General features: G+C 38.4%; 1 protein-coding gene across 1 annotated transcript in view; it reads left to right on the top strand.

Annotated features, from left to right (window-relative positions):
* ALK (ALK receptor tyrosine kinase) overlaps positions 1 to 18,537 on the top strand; it is a 319,245-nt gene that overhangs the window by 93,115 nt on the left and 207,593 nt on the right. The window contains exon 3 of the mRNA XM_071739847.1: positions 1,432 to 1,596. Coding sequence (XP_071595948.1) covers positions 1,432 to 1,596 — 165 coding nt within the window. The remainder of the gene's footprint in view (positions 1 to 1,431; positions 1,597 to 18,537) is intronic.

Here is an 18,537-nt window from a genome sequence, read left to right as displayed (position 1 = left end):
GATGGTAGCAACTTGTGCATTCAAACTTAAGGAAATAAGTGTAATCCTCATTACTACTGCTTCTGGTTTGTATGAATTCCTTATATGCTTTCCATGGTATTCTGAAGCATTCAAAATGCTGAGGGAATTATAAAGCACCCCATTAAGAAAACCAATATATAAACTGGAGAATATAATATAAACTGGAGAAATAATCTCTGTTCCTTCCAGCTTGCTGTTAAAAAGGCAAATTAGCTAGGAAAAGAATAGTGAGAGGGCAAGAGTATTAACCTTCAGATTAGAAAATATTCTATCACCAGGAGAATAGGCTGTACTACACCAAACTGTGCACACTAAGAAGAAATAAGATGCTTACTAGATAATGTAATTGAAGGTGGTTTTGTTTTTTTTTTTTTATTTAGATTGTTTGACTAGTGTCAATTCAGATTGTCTTTCACTTGCATAGCTATGGCAGGATGGTAGACAGTGTTGAAAACTCCAAAGAGGAGCTGGATTTTTCAAATGAATCTTGCTTTTTCAGAAACACTGAATTACCTCAGTAACAATTCAGTCTGTTACTGAATATTGTTTTGAGTGCTGACTATGGTGACAAAAGCATATATATATATATATACATATATATATATATATATACAGCTCATTCCAGAAAATATATCTGGATTAATAAAAATAAAATCTGTGTATTATCAATACATGTTATGTTAAACAGCTTGAATTATGATATGATAGTAAATTGGACACTGGGAAGCCAGTCACAGGTGCACCAGCAGGGTAATTGGTTTCTGAAAGAGAAAAATCTCAAGAAGAAAGGTCTCTTGTTGGAGGTAGATTCTGGCTGAAGTGCTGTGGCAGCAGATGAAGCTTTGTCTGCTTTTGCTGCCTCAGTATAGCATTTCAAACCTAGGGTTGCTTTGCAGGGAACAGTTCCTATGGCTACCAGCATGTCCTGTATGTCCAGGGTATACGACTTGCTTTGCAGAGCCTTGTGCTCACTGTGATGGAACATGACTATGTTTGTAGTTTTTGTAGCTGTTGTACTGTTAATGGTCCTGGTTGGATGTGAACTACAATCACAGGAGAGATGGGATTTATGTCCCATTTTATCAGTTAATTCCCTTTCAGTCTAGATGATGCCCTTCCCTGCTTTAGCTTGTGCTGTCCTTCTATCCTGTCCTGTCTTGAATGGGAATTACTGGCTCTTGAGCCTTTCTCTTGATTTACTGCTGCCTCCAGAATGAAATCTCTGTATGTGGTCCATTCCAGACACATTTCTGACTATTTATGGGCTTTCTCCATGTCTTTCTACTTTGTGATGGAAAAAAGCAAGCCCAAACTTACTAGAGTATGAAATGAATGTCTATGTACCTTACAGCACAGAGGAAGCTGGATTTAATTAACCTGGTATGTTCTATGCCTGTTGTCTTTTTCCAGTGTTTCACTGCAATTTTGAATCTCCTTGTGAGCTGGAATATTCCTTTACCTCAAGAGATGAGGAAACCCCCAGCAATGCCTGGCTCAGACTGAGTGCAGAGGAGATCTCACAGCTAAACATCCCGGATGGGCCAGAGAGAGATCACTCTGAGAATACACCTAAGGGTAAGATGATTGCAGCAACATAATGACTCCATTGTAGTGGTTAGTTTTGTTTTCTTTTTAAAACCACGCTCTCTCTCACCCCCAAAATATCCCAAACTAAAAGACTCAAAACCCTATGCAAAGAAAAATATTCTAAAATACTTAAGGAAGGTATAATCCTTTTACTGCCATGGGCAATGAGTGCAAACACTGTGACAAACAAAGGGAATCATTCTACACATGGAAGATCTGCTTTTGTCTAAAGGCAAACCACGTTGTATGCAAAGTAAGATATCAAATATAGTAGTGTGAAAAATCTGAATCAGGCTGGCCTGTGCCCTAGATGGTATTTGGATGAGAACAATGCTATGGAGTCTTTAATTACAGTCATTCAGAGTTTGGAAGATATGAATAAAATAGTGTCTAGTTTTACAGGTTCTAGGACCTGTTTACTGCTTGCTTATTTGCACACCATTTTAGGCAATATTCTTGTGTTCAGGGCTTAAGTTTTCTGTTTAGTACAGGTGTTGCCTGTAATATAAGAAGAAAGTTTCTCTCTGAAGAGATTTAAGAAGCTTGAAGAGTGGGGAGTACAACAGACTTTTCTTTTTCACTGGAAGAACCTGGGTTGTTGGAATTATTTTTCCTGCTCATGATCATATCTGTGAACAGAAGTATATTTTGTTAGGATCATAGGTTCTCAAAATACTTTAAGGTGTATTTGTGCTCTTTTTCCTTCTGTTAGTCATTTACTTGAAACCTCTCCCGGTAAGGGTTGGCTGGTGTTGATAAGAATGGAGCTACAAAATGGAAATGTGGAAGTTACAAACTTTATCCAGACAAACAGAGAGTTATAGGGAAGGACAACAAAGATTCTCAGGGATATGGAAGAGTTTTCCTGCTAGGAAAAACTAAACAGGCAGCTTCTTTGTACTGTTTTTGATGGTAGGACTTCGAGGTCTATAAATATGCTCACTGAAGAGCGGTGGGAAGCAGCTGGGAAGTTAGTGGGTGCCATGGATAGAAGAAGCAAGAGGAGATATTTTTCATTAATAAACTGTGGTAATAGGATTCATTAATTAATGTTATGGAGCCCACAAGTATACATAAATTTAAAGACAGGTCAGAGGAATTCTTGCAGAATACATTTATCACTGGTTATTTAATTCAATAGTCTGTATACTGTTCCAGACACAAGAAGCCTCTTATACAGAATGCTGCAAGTGAAAGGTTCCTTTTCATAGTAAGCAGCATCAGAGAAGACATTTGGCTTTGCAGACCTGCAGTCATTTTGTCTGTAACCATTCTTATGTTCAGACAAATACTGAGGAAAAGTTTCAGTGTCACTTTTGTTCATATACTTTAATGCTGCTTTCTCATCCATACCAAAAGTATAGTACCCACAGAGCCATTATAAATTAAGTTTTAAGGCTCATTGCTTGAGAACTGATTCATCAGCAAACTGGGTCATTTTGGTGAGCTCTGTGTCATGTGTAAAGCAGATGGACCACACCTGTGATGCATGCAGGTATCTTCTAATTTCTACATCAAATAACATACATGTGCATACTAAAGTTCTTCCTAAAAAGATCACGTAGAATCATTTTTGGAAAAGATCTCTAAGATCACTGAGTTCAACTGTCAAAGATAAAGTTAAGTAAAGATTTGAGGTAAATCAGTGTTTGCTGTTGTCTTCCTTTTTCTTAAGTTCTAGTGCAAGCTGGCTGCTGATGAAATTTAGCAACTAAAACCTTCTTGTTTTATTGGGAAGAGTAGCTATCATTTTCCTGGACTGGATAAACAGTGGGGAAAACCTAGGAGGAGATAAATGTAACATTCTGGGTCAAGGGCCTGTCCAAGTTGCTATAGTGCTGCATCTTGGCAGTGTGTGTTTCTTCTGGATTCTTTCAGATGAAGTTATAGCTTCATCTCTATTCAGTTTTGTACATCTGTCGAAGCAGAAGAAGGGGAGACTGTTGACTGGCCCTGTAGCCCCAAAACAAGGAGAGGTATTTGTTGATGATTTCCAGTTTCCTGCTGGGATAAAATTACATTTCTAAGCCGAAAGTTTAGAGGTTTTTTTCTTCATCTAAAGAAGATGCCATCTAAATAAAGGCAATTTAGTTTGAAACTAGTGTTCTGCTATTATCTTCCTTAAGAAAATTCTGAGAGGCTAGTTCCTCAGTGTCACAGAGTGACAGGATTTAGATGGGGTGCCAGGGTGGGTTGTTTAGGTTGCATTATTTGCTTGCTTGTTTGATTGATTTTTAAAAGTTATTAGGCATGTTGGACATAGCCAGTGGAAGTTTTCTCTTAAGCCCCTCAGTAAGAGCTGTACATCTGCAACTCATAAATGACTGTAACTCTTGTGTGTATAAAGACTCATTTGAAAATCAACACTTGGAGTTAGCATCTCTCTTCTTTATATCCCTTTAATTACAGCTGCTTGGCATAGATAGTTGTGTGGTCTGTTTCAGTCTGAAATAATTAAGCATGGTAATTCCAACCCCCACTGATTCCTGCAAATTGTACCTCCAATTATGTCAATCTCATTTCATCTCCTTTGCAGACAGAGATAAGCAGAGAGCATAACGAGATTTTGGGTTGATTTAGCTCATCCTTGTCAGTTGGCTATCAAGTCGTGTAAAGACTTTGATAGAGACAAATGCCTTGGGTATGATTCATTGTGTTTCGTCTAAGTTTCTGTGAAAGGTTCAGTAGGAGATAAGTGATCAAAGAGAGAAACTGGGAAAACATCTGTATTTTTGTCCCTGCAGCCAGATACAGCTCAGTCTCATGGAATCGGAACAAATCAGCACTGATCAAGCTACTTAGAGGAAGAATTAGTTTCAGGTGTCTGTTGGTTACAGTCACCTCTCCACTCACTTGTCATGTGGTGTCACACTAATCATCAATCTTCTGAATAGGGACAGATGGTGAGGTGGAAAAGTTTGATACTAAATTATTCAGGGTAAAAGATGGGAGGTCTGGGTTTGCAGGGAATTGAAAAAGCATGCTTAACTAGATAATACTGGAAGGTGAAATTTAGCATAGGTTATTTGATTTGAGATGGTGGGAAAAACATAGTTTTGAACACATAAGGACAGATTGTGAGGTGGCTGTAATCACTTAAGCTGATTTTGGGGTAATAATACACCTGTGAACACATTATCTCAGTAGCAGTCACGAAGTAAATGTGATGCTAGGCCTTGCTGGGAAGGTAGTAGAAAATAGGAACAACATGCTACAGTATAAATGTCTGAGGCAGCTGTATCTAGAATACAGCCTTCTGTTCTGGTTCCCGTGCATCAAAAATAATTTAGTACAGCTGGGAAAGTTATTAAAGGAGTGGAAACAAGGATGATCTAAAGTATGTAATGGCTGTCTTTGAGGAATACTTATATAGGGCTATCTGAAGGAATACATGACAGATTTTTATAAAAATTGCAGAAATTTGTAAAAACTTTATAAAATATGTATGAAGGTTTATTAACTCCCAAGACTTTATGAGGCACTAAAAGAATGACTACAGAAAGAATATTTATTATTTTTTCTAACAGAGACTTGAAAAGCATCAGGTAAATTTGTATATGTCTGGTTCAATACAAAAGGAGATCCTTCGGTATGTAACAAAGAGTAAAATTCTGGAACCTTTATCCACAGAGTATTGTCGGTGCTAGAACTGGCAAAAATGGGTGTGCAAATTGACAGAATATATGGAGAGAAGAAAATTAGTTGCAGGTCCTAAATTCTCAAGCCTTTTCTGGCTTAGGAAGTCCTGGTGCAATCGATCCTTGAAGGCCAGGGGTGGAGTAATACAATTGTTTGGACTTCCTGTTCATGTGTTCTTTACTGTGTATCTACACCTGTTTTTAGAGCCAGATGTCTGAAGCTAATGGATTTTTGGTCTGTTCTGGTAGGATTGGTATGGTGGTGTGTCCCTCCCTCACCTCCAACCATAGTTTTTTTCCCTTTGAAAAAGGAGAGAAATGCACTAAGGGTTTCAAATCAATTTGGACAGTGAAAGAAAAAGTACTATTTAAAGATTCAGTATTATTTGCTATTCTGCTACAGGTTTGTGAATAGTATCAAACCACACACAAATATTAGGTATTCCATAGGAAAATTGCAGGACTGTCTGTCTGTAGAAATCTGTAGAAGGACAGGACTGTCTGTCTATAGAAGGGAGGCTAACAAGGGACTCGGTGGTGGTTTTTTAAAAAATTTTGTGCTAAAATGCTTCACTCTTCCCAATCTTGTATGTGGACCAGGGGGTGATAGAATCACTGGTTTATCTATCAGCGAGGCTCTGCATGGTATGTGAAGATCTGCTTAGTACCTGCTAGAGGTACTAAGATTTCCAAGTCAAACTTATGTAACTTTCTGCAGGATCAGAGATTAAAGGTTAAAGTTCCACTGATGTGCTAAAGATTGACAAGAAACCCTCCACAGCTGGGATCTGTATACCTGCAAATGTACTACAGTCTATTTTAATGAAACAGGAGGAACTGGAGATCTTACAACTGTGGCAGTATTTCCAAAGGAGGCAAGTTAGCCCAGTTTGTGGTTAGAATGACAGAGCTGGTAAACCAAAGAAGTTGTACTCTGCAGCTGTGTGGATGCATTTGTCATGCTCAAGTGGAAGAGTCATGTGCCTCTCTGATAAACTTGAGGTGGAGCAAACAAGCTGTAAGTTCTGTGCCTCTCAACTCTTGATTCAGACCCAGGGTTTTCTGTATTTGAAAACATTTAGGATATAGCTCTGAGTAGCAGAAAGAGTCCCTTTCCAGAATTCACCTCTCCTGCTGCCTCATTACAGTCCTTGTATTTTCCTTCCTCCAGAGAGGCACTGTCTCAGCTTCTTGTCAGCAACATTGCATTAATGGGTTGCCCATGGACTTGTGGAGGGCAAAAAAATGTGGTTCCTGATCTGGGACCACAGTTGTGGCTTCCTTCCAAGTCAGATTTTACAAAGAAGAGGAAGCAAGAAACCACTAACGAGTTCAAAGATAACTGTGTGTACTTTGGGATGAAGGACCATCAGCAGCTGGACCCAAATCAAGAACACGTAAACTGGATCTAGATATGTGCTTGATCGTGTCAGTGATCTGCTTCCAACCATAAAAGAAGTTTTAAATTTGAAATATTAGAGGCTTATCCACTCCTGACTATGGTGATGCAAGTGCTTCCTGTTCTGAATCTTGTGATTCTAGATAAAGCAAGTAAATTTCTGCTTCTGTTATCTGAAGATTTCAGGACCACAAAAATATACAACTACTTGATAAAATTTCAGATGAAGAGAATCATAGAATCATAGAATTAGCCGGGTTGGAAGGGACCTCAGAGATCATCAAGTCCAACCCTTGACCCACCGGTGCAGATGCTAGACCACGGCACTGAGTGCCACATCCAGTCTCTTTTTAAATGTCTCCAGGGACGGAGAATCCACCACTTCCCTGGGCAGTCCATTCCATTGCCTGATCACCCTCTCCGTAAAGAAATTCTTTCTAATATCTAACCTAAATCTCCCCTGGCACAACTTGAGACCGTGCCCTCTTGTCTTGCTGAGAGTTGCCTGGGAAAAGAGACCAACCCCCACCTGGCTACTCCCTCCTTTCAGGTAGTTGTAGAGAGTGATGAGGTCTCCTCTGAGCCTCCTCTTCTCCAGGCTGAACAGCCCCAGCTCCCTCAGCCTCTCCTCATAGGATCTGTGCTCGAGTCCCTTCACCATCCCAGTTGCCCTCCTTTGGACCTGCTCCAGGACCTCGATATCCTTCCTGAACTGAGGGCCCAGAACTGGACACAGGACTCGAGGTGTGGCCTCACCAGCGCTGAGTACAGGGGCAGAGATAGGTATGGTGCTTCAACCATACCAACAGATAATGGTATGACCACCATTTCAAATAAGAATCAAGAAACCAGCAAGCCACCCTGCAAATGTGAAAACCACTTGAGACAATTCCTTAATGGAAAACAAAGAATTAAACTTTGATGAGGGATGGCAGGAGAAGTGGGAGATGAATGAGGAAAGTTTCATAACCACTGATAAACTGAATCATTCATAACCACAGCTAATCCACTGATTAGCTGAAAAACTCTTATGTAAGTTCTAAAATGAGAAGTATTTGCATAGTGTGTTAATGTGGTTCTGATTTTTGTAATTATTCCTAAAGGAATGGAGCACACCTAAGGCACTGAGTGTATTAGCAAAATGGAGATAATGAACTGCAGGATTATAAAAAGGCTGTTGACTTTAATCCATGATTCCTCAGACAAAGAAGAGGCAGGTAATGAAAGATAATAAATAACATTTTGCTGCAGGTTATCACTATTGAGAAAACAGTAGAGAATAAATTAATGTGGGCTTGCAAGTAAATAGTTGAGAAGTTATTTTTCATTTAGAATTCTTAAGCAGAAAAAAAAGAGACTTTTAACACAATTCTACTGAAACTGAGGAAAAAAATTATCTGAAAAAGATAGCTATTTATTAGGGTAAAGAAAAAAGGTTAAAGAGAGTAGCTGGGCTCATGCTAGAAAGACAAACTTATTTCTTTACACGAATCAGTAAGACTGGGTTGATGATATGTTTAGAACTGATCTATCTTATGTGTCTTTTAAACAAGGTAGAGTTTTTCATCTTTTCTTTAGCAAATCATTATGTAGAGTTTGAGATTTTGACAGGGTGGGTCTGAATAAAGCCCCAAAAATTGTCTTGACAGGCAAATTTCTATTTTAGAAGAAAAATGTTCTTTAATTTCTTGCAACGTTTTACAAAAAAATTTCAGACCTCCGTGTTTATTGCACCCCTGTATTTGATGTTGGAGAAGAATGTGGGTCATCCTGATCTGCAAAGATTCAATCCAGATGGTTAAATAATCCTTTAAAAGATACTACTTTGGTATGATGCCACCTTAATTTTTAAAATTTATAAGTATTCAGGTAAACTACAGGTATCCTATGAAGATTTGTAAGCTTTCATACTTTAGCTTAGTAAAAGTGATATATTCAGTTTTCTATTAGTTTTTTTCTTACAGTGAGTGAAATACTAGAAGAATTAGGTGAGATCTGGAAGTAACACGTGGACAGAAAATTGTTCATCAATCTTAATTGGAAAGGAGTGATTTGTGGATTTGTAGGGATGACTACCTAGTTCTTTGTAAGCATACAGGGTTTTAAAATAAAAATATTATTTACAGTGAATAGTTCTGACTGTTGGAGTTGAGATTTAAATTTTGATATTCAGTTTAGTAACATATCTGTATCATGTGTTACAACACAGCCCCACAGGTCTTTATGCAACATTAAGGTACTAAATGCAAACCAAACTTGTTTCCAGAGTCCATTGGGCTGTGAAGAAAAAAAAGTTCAGCTTTTTTATGACAGTCGTTTTCCAGCTCATGTTCTGTCAGCACAAGAAATAAGCCAGGTGTTCTTGGCATTTTTCAGCTTGTTCTTCTCATTAGTACTACAGTTGTACCTTGTTATTGCCTATATTTGATATTAATAATTTAAGGGTTTTCTAATTTATTTCTTGCCTGCCTGCTACCACTATATTATGTATATTTTTTCCCATGCCAGTGACCAGATCACGCATACAGCTCTATAAATAAAAATAATGTATTATAAAGGTGTATCAGCAAAACACTGTTATATCCATTATATCTAATATCTATAATTAAACCTATCTATATCCACTGCCAATTAATACAATAATCTGTGCTTCCTTAGCAATTTACCTTAGAGGATCTGAAAATGTTCTATGAAAGGCACTTTATATAGTTTTAAAGAGTTAGGAGAAGTGTTTCTCTATATCATCAAACTAGACCACAGTGTAGTTAAATTAATAGCCCAAGGCAAGTTGTGCTCCTGGCTGTGCCAAGCTTATATCTCTTACACTTTAACTAATACTAACAGATGTCTGCTGCTTTATAGTACTTTTGTCATGAAATTGGCTTTCCCCATTTATTATTAATAAATCATGTGGGATTTCATACAGATCTGTCCTGTAAGATTATGTTAAAAGCTTCAGTAAATTAACAAGAACTGAAATATTTTCACTTTTGTTCTTCACATCAGAGCTTTTGTTGTTTTGTTGCTGTTTTGTGGTAGCTATCTTACACACCTCTGCTTGAGTGAATACATTTAAAGAGAGACACAGAATGCTGAAGTGTAAGAGGTTTTATTGCTTTCACTCTTTCTAAGAATGAAGCCCAACTAATTAAACATAAATAAAAAAGAGAAAATATCATGATTCAGTCAGGATCTTAGGGCAGGCTCAGCTAAACCCAAGTAAAGTTTGACCTTTTTCCCTAGTCTAGACAGGTAAATTAAAGAAAGAGAAGATTGATTTTTAAAATTTATGTCCTTGGATTTCTGATTAAATTTGAGTAGTTTGGATGCAAATCTGTAAAGGGTATGTTGGTACTAATGCTAGCTTAAATATTTTGGGTTTGGAAGGCTATAATTACAATTACTACTTCAGACCTGGTGCAATAATTATTCCCCTATCCGTGCCTTCAGAAGCTAAATCATGCTCACAAGAGTTGTTAATGGGAGAGCTGACCAAAGTAGCTTCATTTACCTTTCCGTGGAAGGGGTACCAAAGGAGGCTGCAGTGCTAAAGATAAGATACCAAGTGAGAATCCTGGTTTGTATCTTTTACAAAAATAATTTTCATAATACCACGTAATGCCTGTTTAGGTGGCCCCAAACAACTTGATTAGATTCTAATCATCCATTCAATTGCGAGCGCGAAGCTATCCCTGAAGTTTCATCAGTTTTCTGTTTCTGCTTGTTTTGAGAGCACAGTGATTAAACAGATGGTATGATGTATGAATACAAGGATGGCTGTACTGGGAAAGCAGGAGGAAGCAAACTTATGGCCAGACTTCACAGAATATTCTCTCACTCTCCAGACATGGTTGTGTCAGAGAAGGTGTGCTGAGGGGAGCCACAGAACATAGCCTCCATTTATGTTTAAAGTCTTCTGGGCTACCTACTACAATGTTTTGTTGATTTGGGATCTCTAGTCCTACACCCCATTACCATGTTGATCAGCGCTGCCTTCTGTGGAGTGAATTACTTTGTGCATCCCTCTCTTTGTAAAGAAGTAATTTTCTCTAACTCCTCTTAAATCCCTTTAATCTCAGTGCTGCTGTTTTGTCTATCAGTTACTGGTAGTCTTGAAGTGCTTGCTTTTACCTTCCTCAGATAAGCAGAATTTTAAAGATAAATGAGTGACTTTTTTAAGAAAAACAGTTATTTTAAAAAAATCATTTAGAGTTTATATTAATGGGTTCATATCACTTGCAAACCAAATGATAGTCAGCTTTGTTAGCTGAATACTCCAGTGTCACAGCAGCAGTGGGCTTTTAGCCATTGCTCTGCATTTTTTTCTTGTTCCTGTTCTACAGTTGTGAGCAGATCTTCCTGCTGTCCTGTGAGAGGGTGTCTGTCTAAATTATCTGGTGTAATCATGAGTAAATGATGATGAGTAGAGTTCTGCAGAGTGTTCAAACAGCAGAACCAGGTTTTTTGCTTACCATTGCCTGCATTAAAAGAATAAACCTGATGTAGGACAGGACGACAATAACTTGCCTTGCATACTGCTTTTAGTGAGGGTCATTTTGCTGGTTTTGTGTGCTTCTACTGGGGAAATGGAAAGGTCAGGCAATGAAGGAAAACATTTTGCTCTACACCACAGATAACCATCTCTGGCCATCATTTGGAGTCTTGCAAAGGCACATCAACAGCATAATGCAGGCTAGATCACAACTCCTTTTCATCTGTCACTGTAATTTTGCTTATCAGAGAAAAATCCAAGCTGCAGAACTCTGGTGTTGATTTTGAGCATCTGAAGGTTGAAGGTTCTGCTTTTAAGATGTTTATTCATAGTGCTGCAGAAATAAAAGGCCATGATAAAAGAGCACTATGATGCAGGTTTAATTCCACTCTCAGTGTTTTTCCCAAAGATGTGGTGGTATTTGAGGAGAAACCAGAGAATCACAGAATCACAGAAAGTTAGGAGTTGGAAAGGATCTCGGAAGATCAAGTCCAACTCTCCCCTGCCAGAGAGGGTCACCTACAGGAGGTTATTTAAGAACACATCCAGGTGGGCTTTGAACGTCTCCAGGGAATGAGACTCCACAACCTCACTGGGCAGCCTGTGCCAGTGCTCTGTCACATTTATATTAAAAAAATTTCTCCTTGTGTTTATATGGAACCTCCTATGCTCAATCTTACATCCATTGCCTCTTGTCCTAACACCGGACATAACTGAAAAGAGCCTGGTATCATCCTCCTGGCTCACTCCTTTTACATATTTATAAACATTGATGAGGTCACCTCTCATTCTCCTCTTCTCCAAGCTGAAGAGCCCCAGCTCCCTCAGCCTTTCCTCATAAGGGAGAGGTTCCACCCCCTTAATCATCTTGGAGGCTCTACACTGGACTCTTTCAAGCCCTTCTGGAACGGAGGGGCCCAGAACTTGTCACAATATTCCAGATGTGGCCTCTCTAGGGGAGAGTAGAGGGGGAGGAGAACCTCTCTTGACCTACTAACCACCCCCCTTCTAATGCACCCCAGGATGCCATTGGCCTTCTTGGCCACAAGGGCACATTGCTGGCTCATGGTCATCATCTGACTGCCTTAAGACATCATAGCCCTTCAGGCTGCCAGCTGTGGGTAGGGGAGGCTGTCTGAGTTGATGCTGCGTGTCAAGAAGGTCACTTTATCACAGGTGAAAGTTTACTGTGACTTACACAACCTGAAATTTTACATGCTGAACTTCTTTAGATTGAGATAAAAGGAAAGATCAATTTGGAAGCCCCATCACCTAATTATATATTAGTGCAAAACCATGCACAGGGCATTTCTAAGTGTGATTCAATTAACCATCTTTGACCCCCTACAGAGCTGGTATTAGAGTGGCAACTTAGTCCAAACAGTAGCTTGAAAACCTGTACTGCAAGCCCATAAAACAAGTTCATTAGGGACAAAATGTTACATTTTATGAACTTTTTTGTGATTTGAAATATTTTTTGAAGGGAGGGTGGGACTCACAATTTTATTTCTCTTCAGAATTAAAACCTAAATCAATGGCAGGTAGCTCAGGGAGGAAATAAGGGGGAGCAGCAACATGTTATTTGTTTGATAGCATGTCATCTCTGCACTTTATTGCCACATTTATAGAAGAATAACATATTTATAGAAGGACATCTTTTACAGGCACCAACACAATGGTGTTTCTGCTTCTTTTCAGGTGTTGAAAATAACCATAAGGATTTTATCCCTGCACCACCTTTGGTCTGTAAAGTAATAGCATTGAGAACAGGAGATAATTGATGGGATTCTTTTTACAATCACTTTATACAATTAAAAAAACCCTTGCTTTTGAGGAATTTTCCCTCAGTAGACAGCAACTTAATATGGGGTTGTGACTTTGTAATAAATTTTAATTATTGTATAGTTAATAATGCTAAAAATAATAACTTCTTTGATATTAGTGACTGATTTGTGAAACCACTTCTAAATAATTGATCTTTTGTTCCCTAAAGATTGTTCTGTTAATGCTTTTTAAAGCAAAGAAAAAAATCACTTTAGTAGCTAAAACAGACAATATAATGTGTCATAACAACCAGTATTACCATGGCTGGGTTTTTATCAGGGGTGTGTTCTAATAGTTAACCTAGGAAACTGGAAATCAGTATTTGTAGGTGGTTTTGCTATTCCATCACTAACTCAGTAGGAACATGATCACATCCAGCAGCTGTTTTGTCCCTCAGCTTGCCAATGAGCAAGACTCTTTAGTCAGCAGACTCTGTCAAATATTGTAATGCTAACAAGGATCTTTTCTGGTAAGGCTGTTTACAAAGAGAAAGTAGAAAACTGCATCATCCTGTTATTTTAAGAATACATATGTTCAGTTTACAGATGACAAGATGGCTTTTTTCCTGCACTGGTAACTAACTGTCAATCCAAAAAAATAGTTTCTTCTGGAATTTTTTCCCCTGTTGTCAACAACAGAGGGTCCCCAGTTAGACCTTGGTGCATTCTGCTCATCTGTTATTGAATAAAAACTGAGAGTTTTACTTTTAATATTTGAAGTGGAGGAGCATCCTTCATAATCCCAAGAACGTGTCAGCCGTGTGGCATCATAGATTAAAAGGGAATGTTAAAAGAAGCTTGTTTGCTTGCATGTATAGTAAATGAGCAAGAACAAACCCTTTTAGGATCATTGTTTAGAGTAGGATCACATTCTGTATGTTTGCAAATTACTTTGAGTTCCATCAGAGGATAGATGCTCTGAGCTAGTGTTCCTGTTCTGTGTGTGATAGTGGCTCATGGTGTTTCTTGGCAGTAATGGGGCAGTGAAGATGGATTATCATTAATGTCAGCAAATACAGTTTTAACAGTGTTAAACACATATCTTTGTGAAACTAAATGAGATTTTTCCTAACACAGCTACTGATTTGTATTCAGTATGCATTTTGCAGGCTACCTCACTATACTTAAAGCACAAACAATCACCAGGAGGAGTCAAGCAGACGCTGCATTCTCTATAATTACAAGCAATTTTCCAATTGAATTATCCCGTGATTTAATTCCTTAGCTTGCATCTGGAGAGCATCAGCAATGTGCAGCTGTTTTGGCTTTGAGAACTAAAAAATTGTTGTTAATGCATTAAGAATGGTCTTGCTGCAATGATTTCAGAAAGCAGTTAAATCCTAGCTCACTTCTGGATTAAACTTTTACTCTCTGTTTCATGTTCTCTTAGCTCAGCATCATATTACATGGGGGCAGTAGCATTTATTTTTGGGTAGTTATGAATCCTAATTCAGAGTATGTTTAGTCACTGAACTGAAATCATATTACAATGGAACATGAAGTTTAATAGAACCATTCCAGAGTCAGTAAAGGCTGGAGGGATGGAAATGAATGATAAATGATGTTAGTTTATACTTCTGGTGCAACTGTATAGCTGTGGTTTGTGAAAGAAAGAGATGGTAACTTGACAAAGTACCTAGTGGAATAGGTATGACTTTTCATATCACAGGATTCTTTAGGGAGGCCAATATAGGAAGAGAATCTCAGTCATTTTTTCTTGATTGAAGGGTGGACAAGTATTTAGACTGAAGTACTGTGGTACTGTACTTTTAGTTTTAAAATTAGAAAAAGAAACAGCAAGAATATAGAGAGCCTTGTGAGGCTGAGATTATCATCAGAGCTTTCAGAGTCTTTTAGATTTCAGTGAAAATATATTATTTAAATTTAAGGTCCCAAAATTTTTTTTTTTTTCATTAAGTATGAAGATTGTTGCTATGCATCTTAAGAATCCTAAAACACAGTGGTGTATTTTCATAATTCCTTCAGGTTAATGAGAACATTTTTCAAATATACTTAATTACATAATGGGACAAAAAAGATGTGGAACTCATAAAGCATACATTAAGTTTCTAGCTTCATGACCTCTAGATTGGTTAGTGAATGTCTAGGCCTTTTTTGTAAACAAATACCTTTTGAGAAGTTGATAGAAAGGAAGGTTGATTTAAAAAGTACTCACTTTATTAACTGGGTTGTTTTCGTTTATTCAGATATCAAAAATTGTCTAAATTTTTGGAAATAAGATACAGCTATTATTAGCTAATATGGTTTAATTAATTAGTTAATCATAAATATGGTTTAAGAACTATCCATCCTGGAGCTGTTAATTATCCAAAGCTCTGAATGTGACTATGTGGCTACATACAGAAAAATTGGCTAGTTTAAGAGTTCTGAGATCCTGCAGAGTCCTGTTCATGTGAAATATGTGCTGCTAATGATTAAGTTCTTGGAAAGTTTGGCTCTTTTCTCCCTTTATACTAAGTCAATGTATCCCCTGGGTAACATCCTAAACAACCTTAAACACTACTGAAATTCACTGGCTTTTATATTTATCAAGAGACACATCCTTTATTAGTATAGCTGCTTATGGAGGAAAGTAATTAAAGGAAATTATTTCCTTAATACCTGAGGGATATTTATTTTACACTATTGTTAAAAGTTTCTAATTGTATTAATGATGGTGAATTTATATGAACTTAAACCAGAAAGCAATTCATGTTTATGTGTGGTTTATATTTTCAAAACATTTTAAAGACATAGGTTTGTAGAAAGAGTTACTGTTTCAAAGTGCATACACAGATCATCACAAGTCTGGATCTGAATCACTTTCTCAAAGGCAATTTGTCTTTGATGAATGATAAATATTTTAGATACTTTCTTTGGGGTTTTGTGCTTTTTTGTTGTTGTTGTTTTTTGGGTTTGGGTTTGTTTTTGTTTTTTTTTTTTTTTTTAGGCTATAACAAAATGACTTCTGTGAGGTTGAATTGAATCCACAAAGAAACAGAGGGTGCAGTATTTTATCTTCTGTGCCTTAGAACAGAAGAAGGAGGGTGGCAAGCTCCCCACTATAAACAGTGTGCTTTATAAACACCTTATAATGATAAGAACAAGTAGGTTCTGATTATATCTGAATAATATAAATATGATTGAATTTGCCTAATGGTTATATCTGGTTCTTGATTTCTCCTTCCAGTGAGAATTGTTTTGTGCAGGCTTAATATAATCAGGACACGAAGGCAACAAGCAATTGAATTGCTTCTTGCAGAAGTTTCCATTGTTCTCTCCCAGAAAACAGCTTTCTGTAGGACTTGTCTGCTATAGAATTTCACGGTGTTACTTTTATTCCTTAACAGAGGGCTTAATTTGGGAACATGGACAAGCAGCAAATACCCTGAATTAACAATTTTATTCTCTTAAAGCTAAACAAACTCTCAGTTCTGTTCTATGGCTGGAGGTGTCTTACCCTGATCCTATGCAAACCAAAGACTGTAGTTGCAGTTGTGTTTGGAAGGGCTGTGTGAGCAGCTGAGGATTTTTCACAAGCTGAAGGGAGAAACTCCTGAAGGAGGAGCAGTGAGAAAGACATGGGATTGTTGGATCAACGAGGACAAGAATTTGAGTTACTGCCCCTACAGTGTAGAGAAGACAGAAGCAGTGAGGTAATCATGGCCACATTAGGACTGAGAGGCATTACTGATAGTTGAATAAAATCAGGAAGGATGCAATGCCTTTAGAACTGGAGTCCTGGAGGCAAAAACTGTAGCAGAAAATAAAACAATCTTGTACATGGAGTGTAGTAAGAATTTCTGTTCCAAGCAGGGAAATGGAAGTGGTTGGAAATGGAAGTGATAAGAGAGACTTGAGAGATGCTGTTAATTGCCACAAATGTCAGCTCCAAGTCTGGTGAAGGTTTTCTGGAAGAGAGAAGAGTTAAGCTTTTGCCATTGGATGAAACAGTAACAGTGCCTAACACAGAGTACTGCATACCAGTCCAGTGAACTGTGTTTGAGAAAGTAAATCTGAATTGGGAATAGTTGTAGAAAAGGGCTCTTAGAATGGTGCTTAGGAAGCAGAGATCTTGCTACACCAGATGAGATTACAAAATGTCTCTTTTTATTCCACTTACATAGGGAGTGGAATTTATTGAGACATGAGAGACACCAATATATTTGAAGAAAGAAATGCAACTGTTGAATTACAGAAGAGATCTGACCAAGGATGTTTCATTCCCCAAGCATGTAGCACTGCATGGTGGTGGTGTAGCCAAAGTGCAGGACCCAACACTTCTTCTTGTTGAAGCTCATACAATTGGCCTCAGCCCATGGATACAGCCTGTCCCTCAGTAGAGCCTTTCTACCCTCAGGCAGATCAACACTTCCACCCAGCTTGGTGTCATCTGTGAACTTACTAGGGTGCCTCTATCCCCTTGTCAAAATAATTGATAAAGATATCGAACAGGAGTGGCTCCAGTATGGAGCCCTGGGGAACACCACTTGTGACCAGCCACCAACTGGGTTGAATTCCATTCACCACCGCTCTTTGAGCCCAGCCATCCAGCCAGAGTTTGACTCATTAGGGCATATGGTCAGCCAATCTTTTTATGAGGATGTCATAGTGAACAGTGTCAAAGGCTTTACTGAAGTCTGAAAGAGTGTTATAGCTTGAAGGGTCCAGGCTAATTCTGTGGCACCAATATGAGTACCTAGAGAGGGGGTCTTCAGGGCCCTAAGGGGTCTAGGAAGGGGAAAAGAGAGAGGGGCTAGTGTTCCCTTCCGTTTCCTTTGATACTCTATAAAAGCCAGGAAGACAGAAAATCTGTCCCTTCCTGCTCCTTTCTTCCCCACTGCTTCACTGTGCTTGGAGGTCTTGGAGAGAGGCTCCTGTTCTAATATCAGCTTGCCTTGTGCTCTGCAGAGTTGAAATTCATCAGGTGCTGGGAAGAGCTGTGAAACCCTCTCACAAGTTGGCTCTGCCACAGGGGACTCCAGGATATATATCACTGCCATCATGGAGATCAGGTTTTGCATATACTTATTCCTCATCCCATGTGTTACTGCCCTTTCCCTGTTCCAGTTTTAATTTCAAACCTTATGTCTGTCTTACTTTTATCTTCCCTTGGGAAGGTGGCAAGAAGTAACAGAGAACAGTTCTGTTCTCTGGTTTTTAGGTCTTCCTGACCACTAAATTGAGAAAAAGAGTTAGGTATTTTCTCCTTAGGGAGAAGAAATAGTGTAGTATTCCTGTATTTAATGGGTAGCTACAAAAAAGAGGACAGAGGCTCACTCTTCACAAGGAGCCAGAGGGAGAAAGCAAGGAGCAACAGGTACAAGTTGCACTGGGAAAGGTTTCTTGCTGACCTAAGAAATTATTTTTTTTACAATAAGAACAATTCACTGGAAGAACTTCCTTGTCACTGCATGTTTTCAAAATGCAACTGGACAGGGTGCTGTGTAAATTCATCTAGGCTCTCTTTCACATAATCATGGAGTTATTGAGGCTGGAAAAGACCTCTGAGATCATCAGGACCAGCCTATGAACTAACCCTACCACATTGGCTATACCATGGCACTAAGTGCCACA

The sequence above is a fragment of the Heliangelus exortis genome, chromosome 3 (genome assembly GCF_036169615.1).
Source record: "Heliangelus exortis chromosome 3, bHelExo1.hap1, whole genome shotgun sequence".
Classification (NCBI taxonomy): domain Eukaryota; kingdom Metazoa; phylum Chordata; class Aves; order Apodiformes; family Trochilidae; genus Heliangelus; species Heliangelus exortis.
Note: the sequence above shows the minus strand (reverse complement) of the source record. Positions and strands in the feature narration are given on the sequence as shown.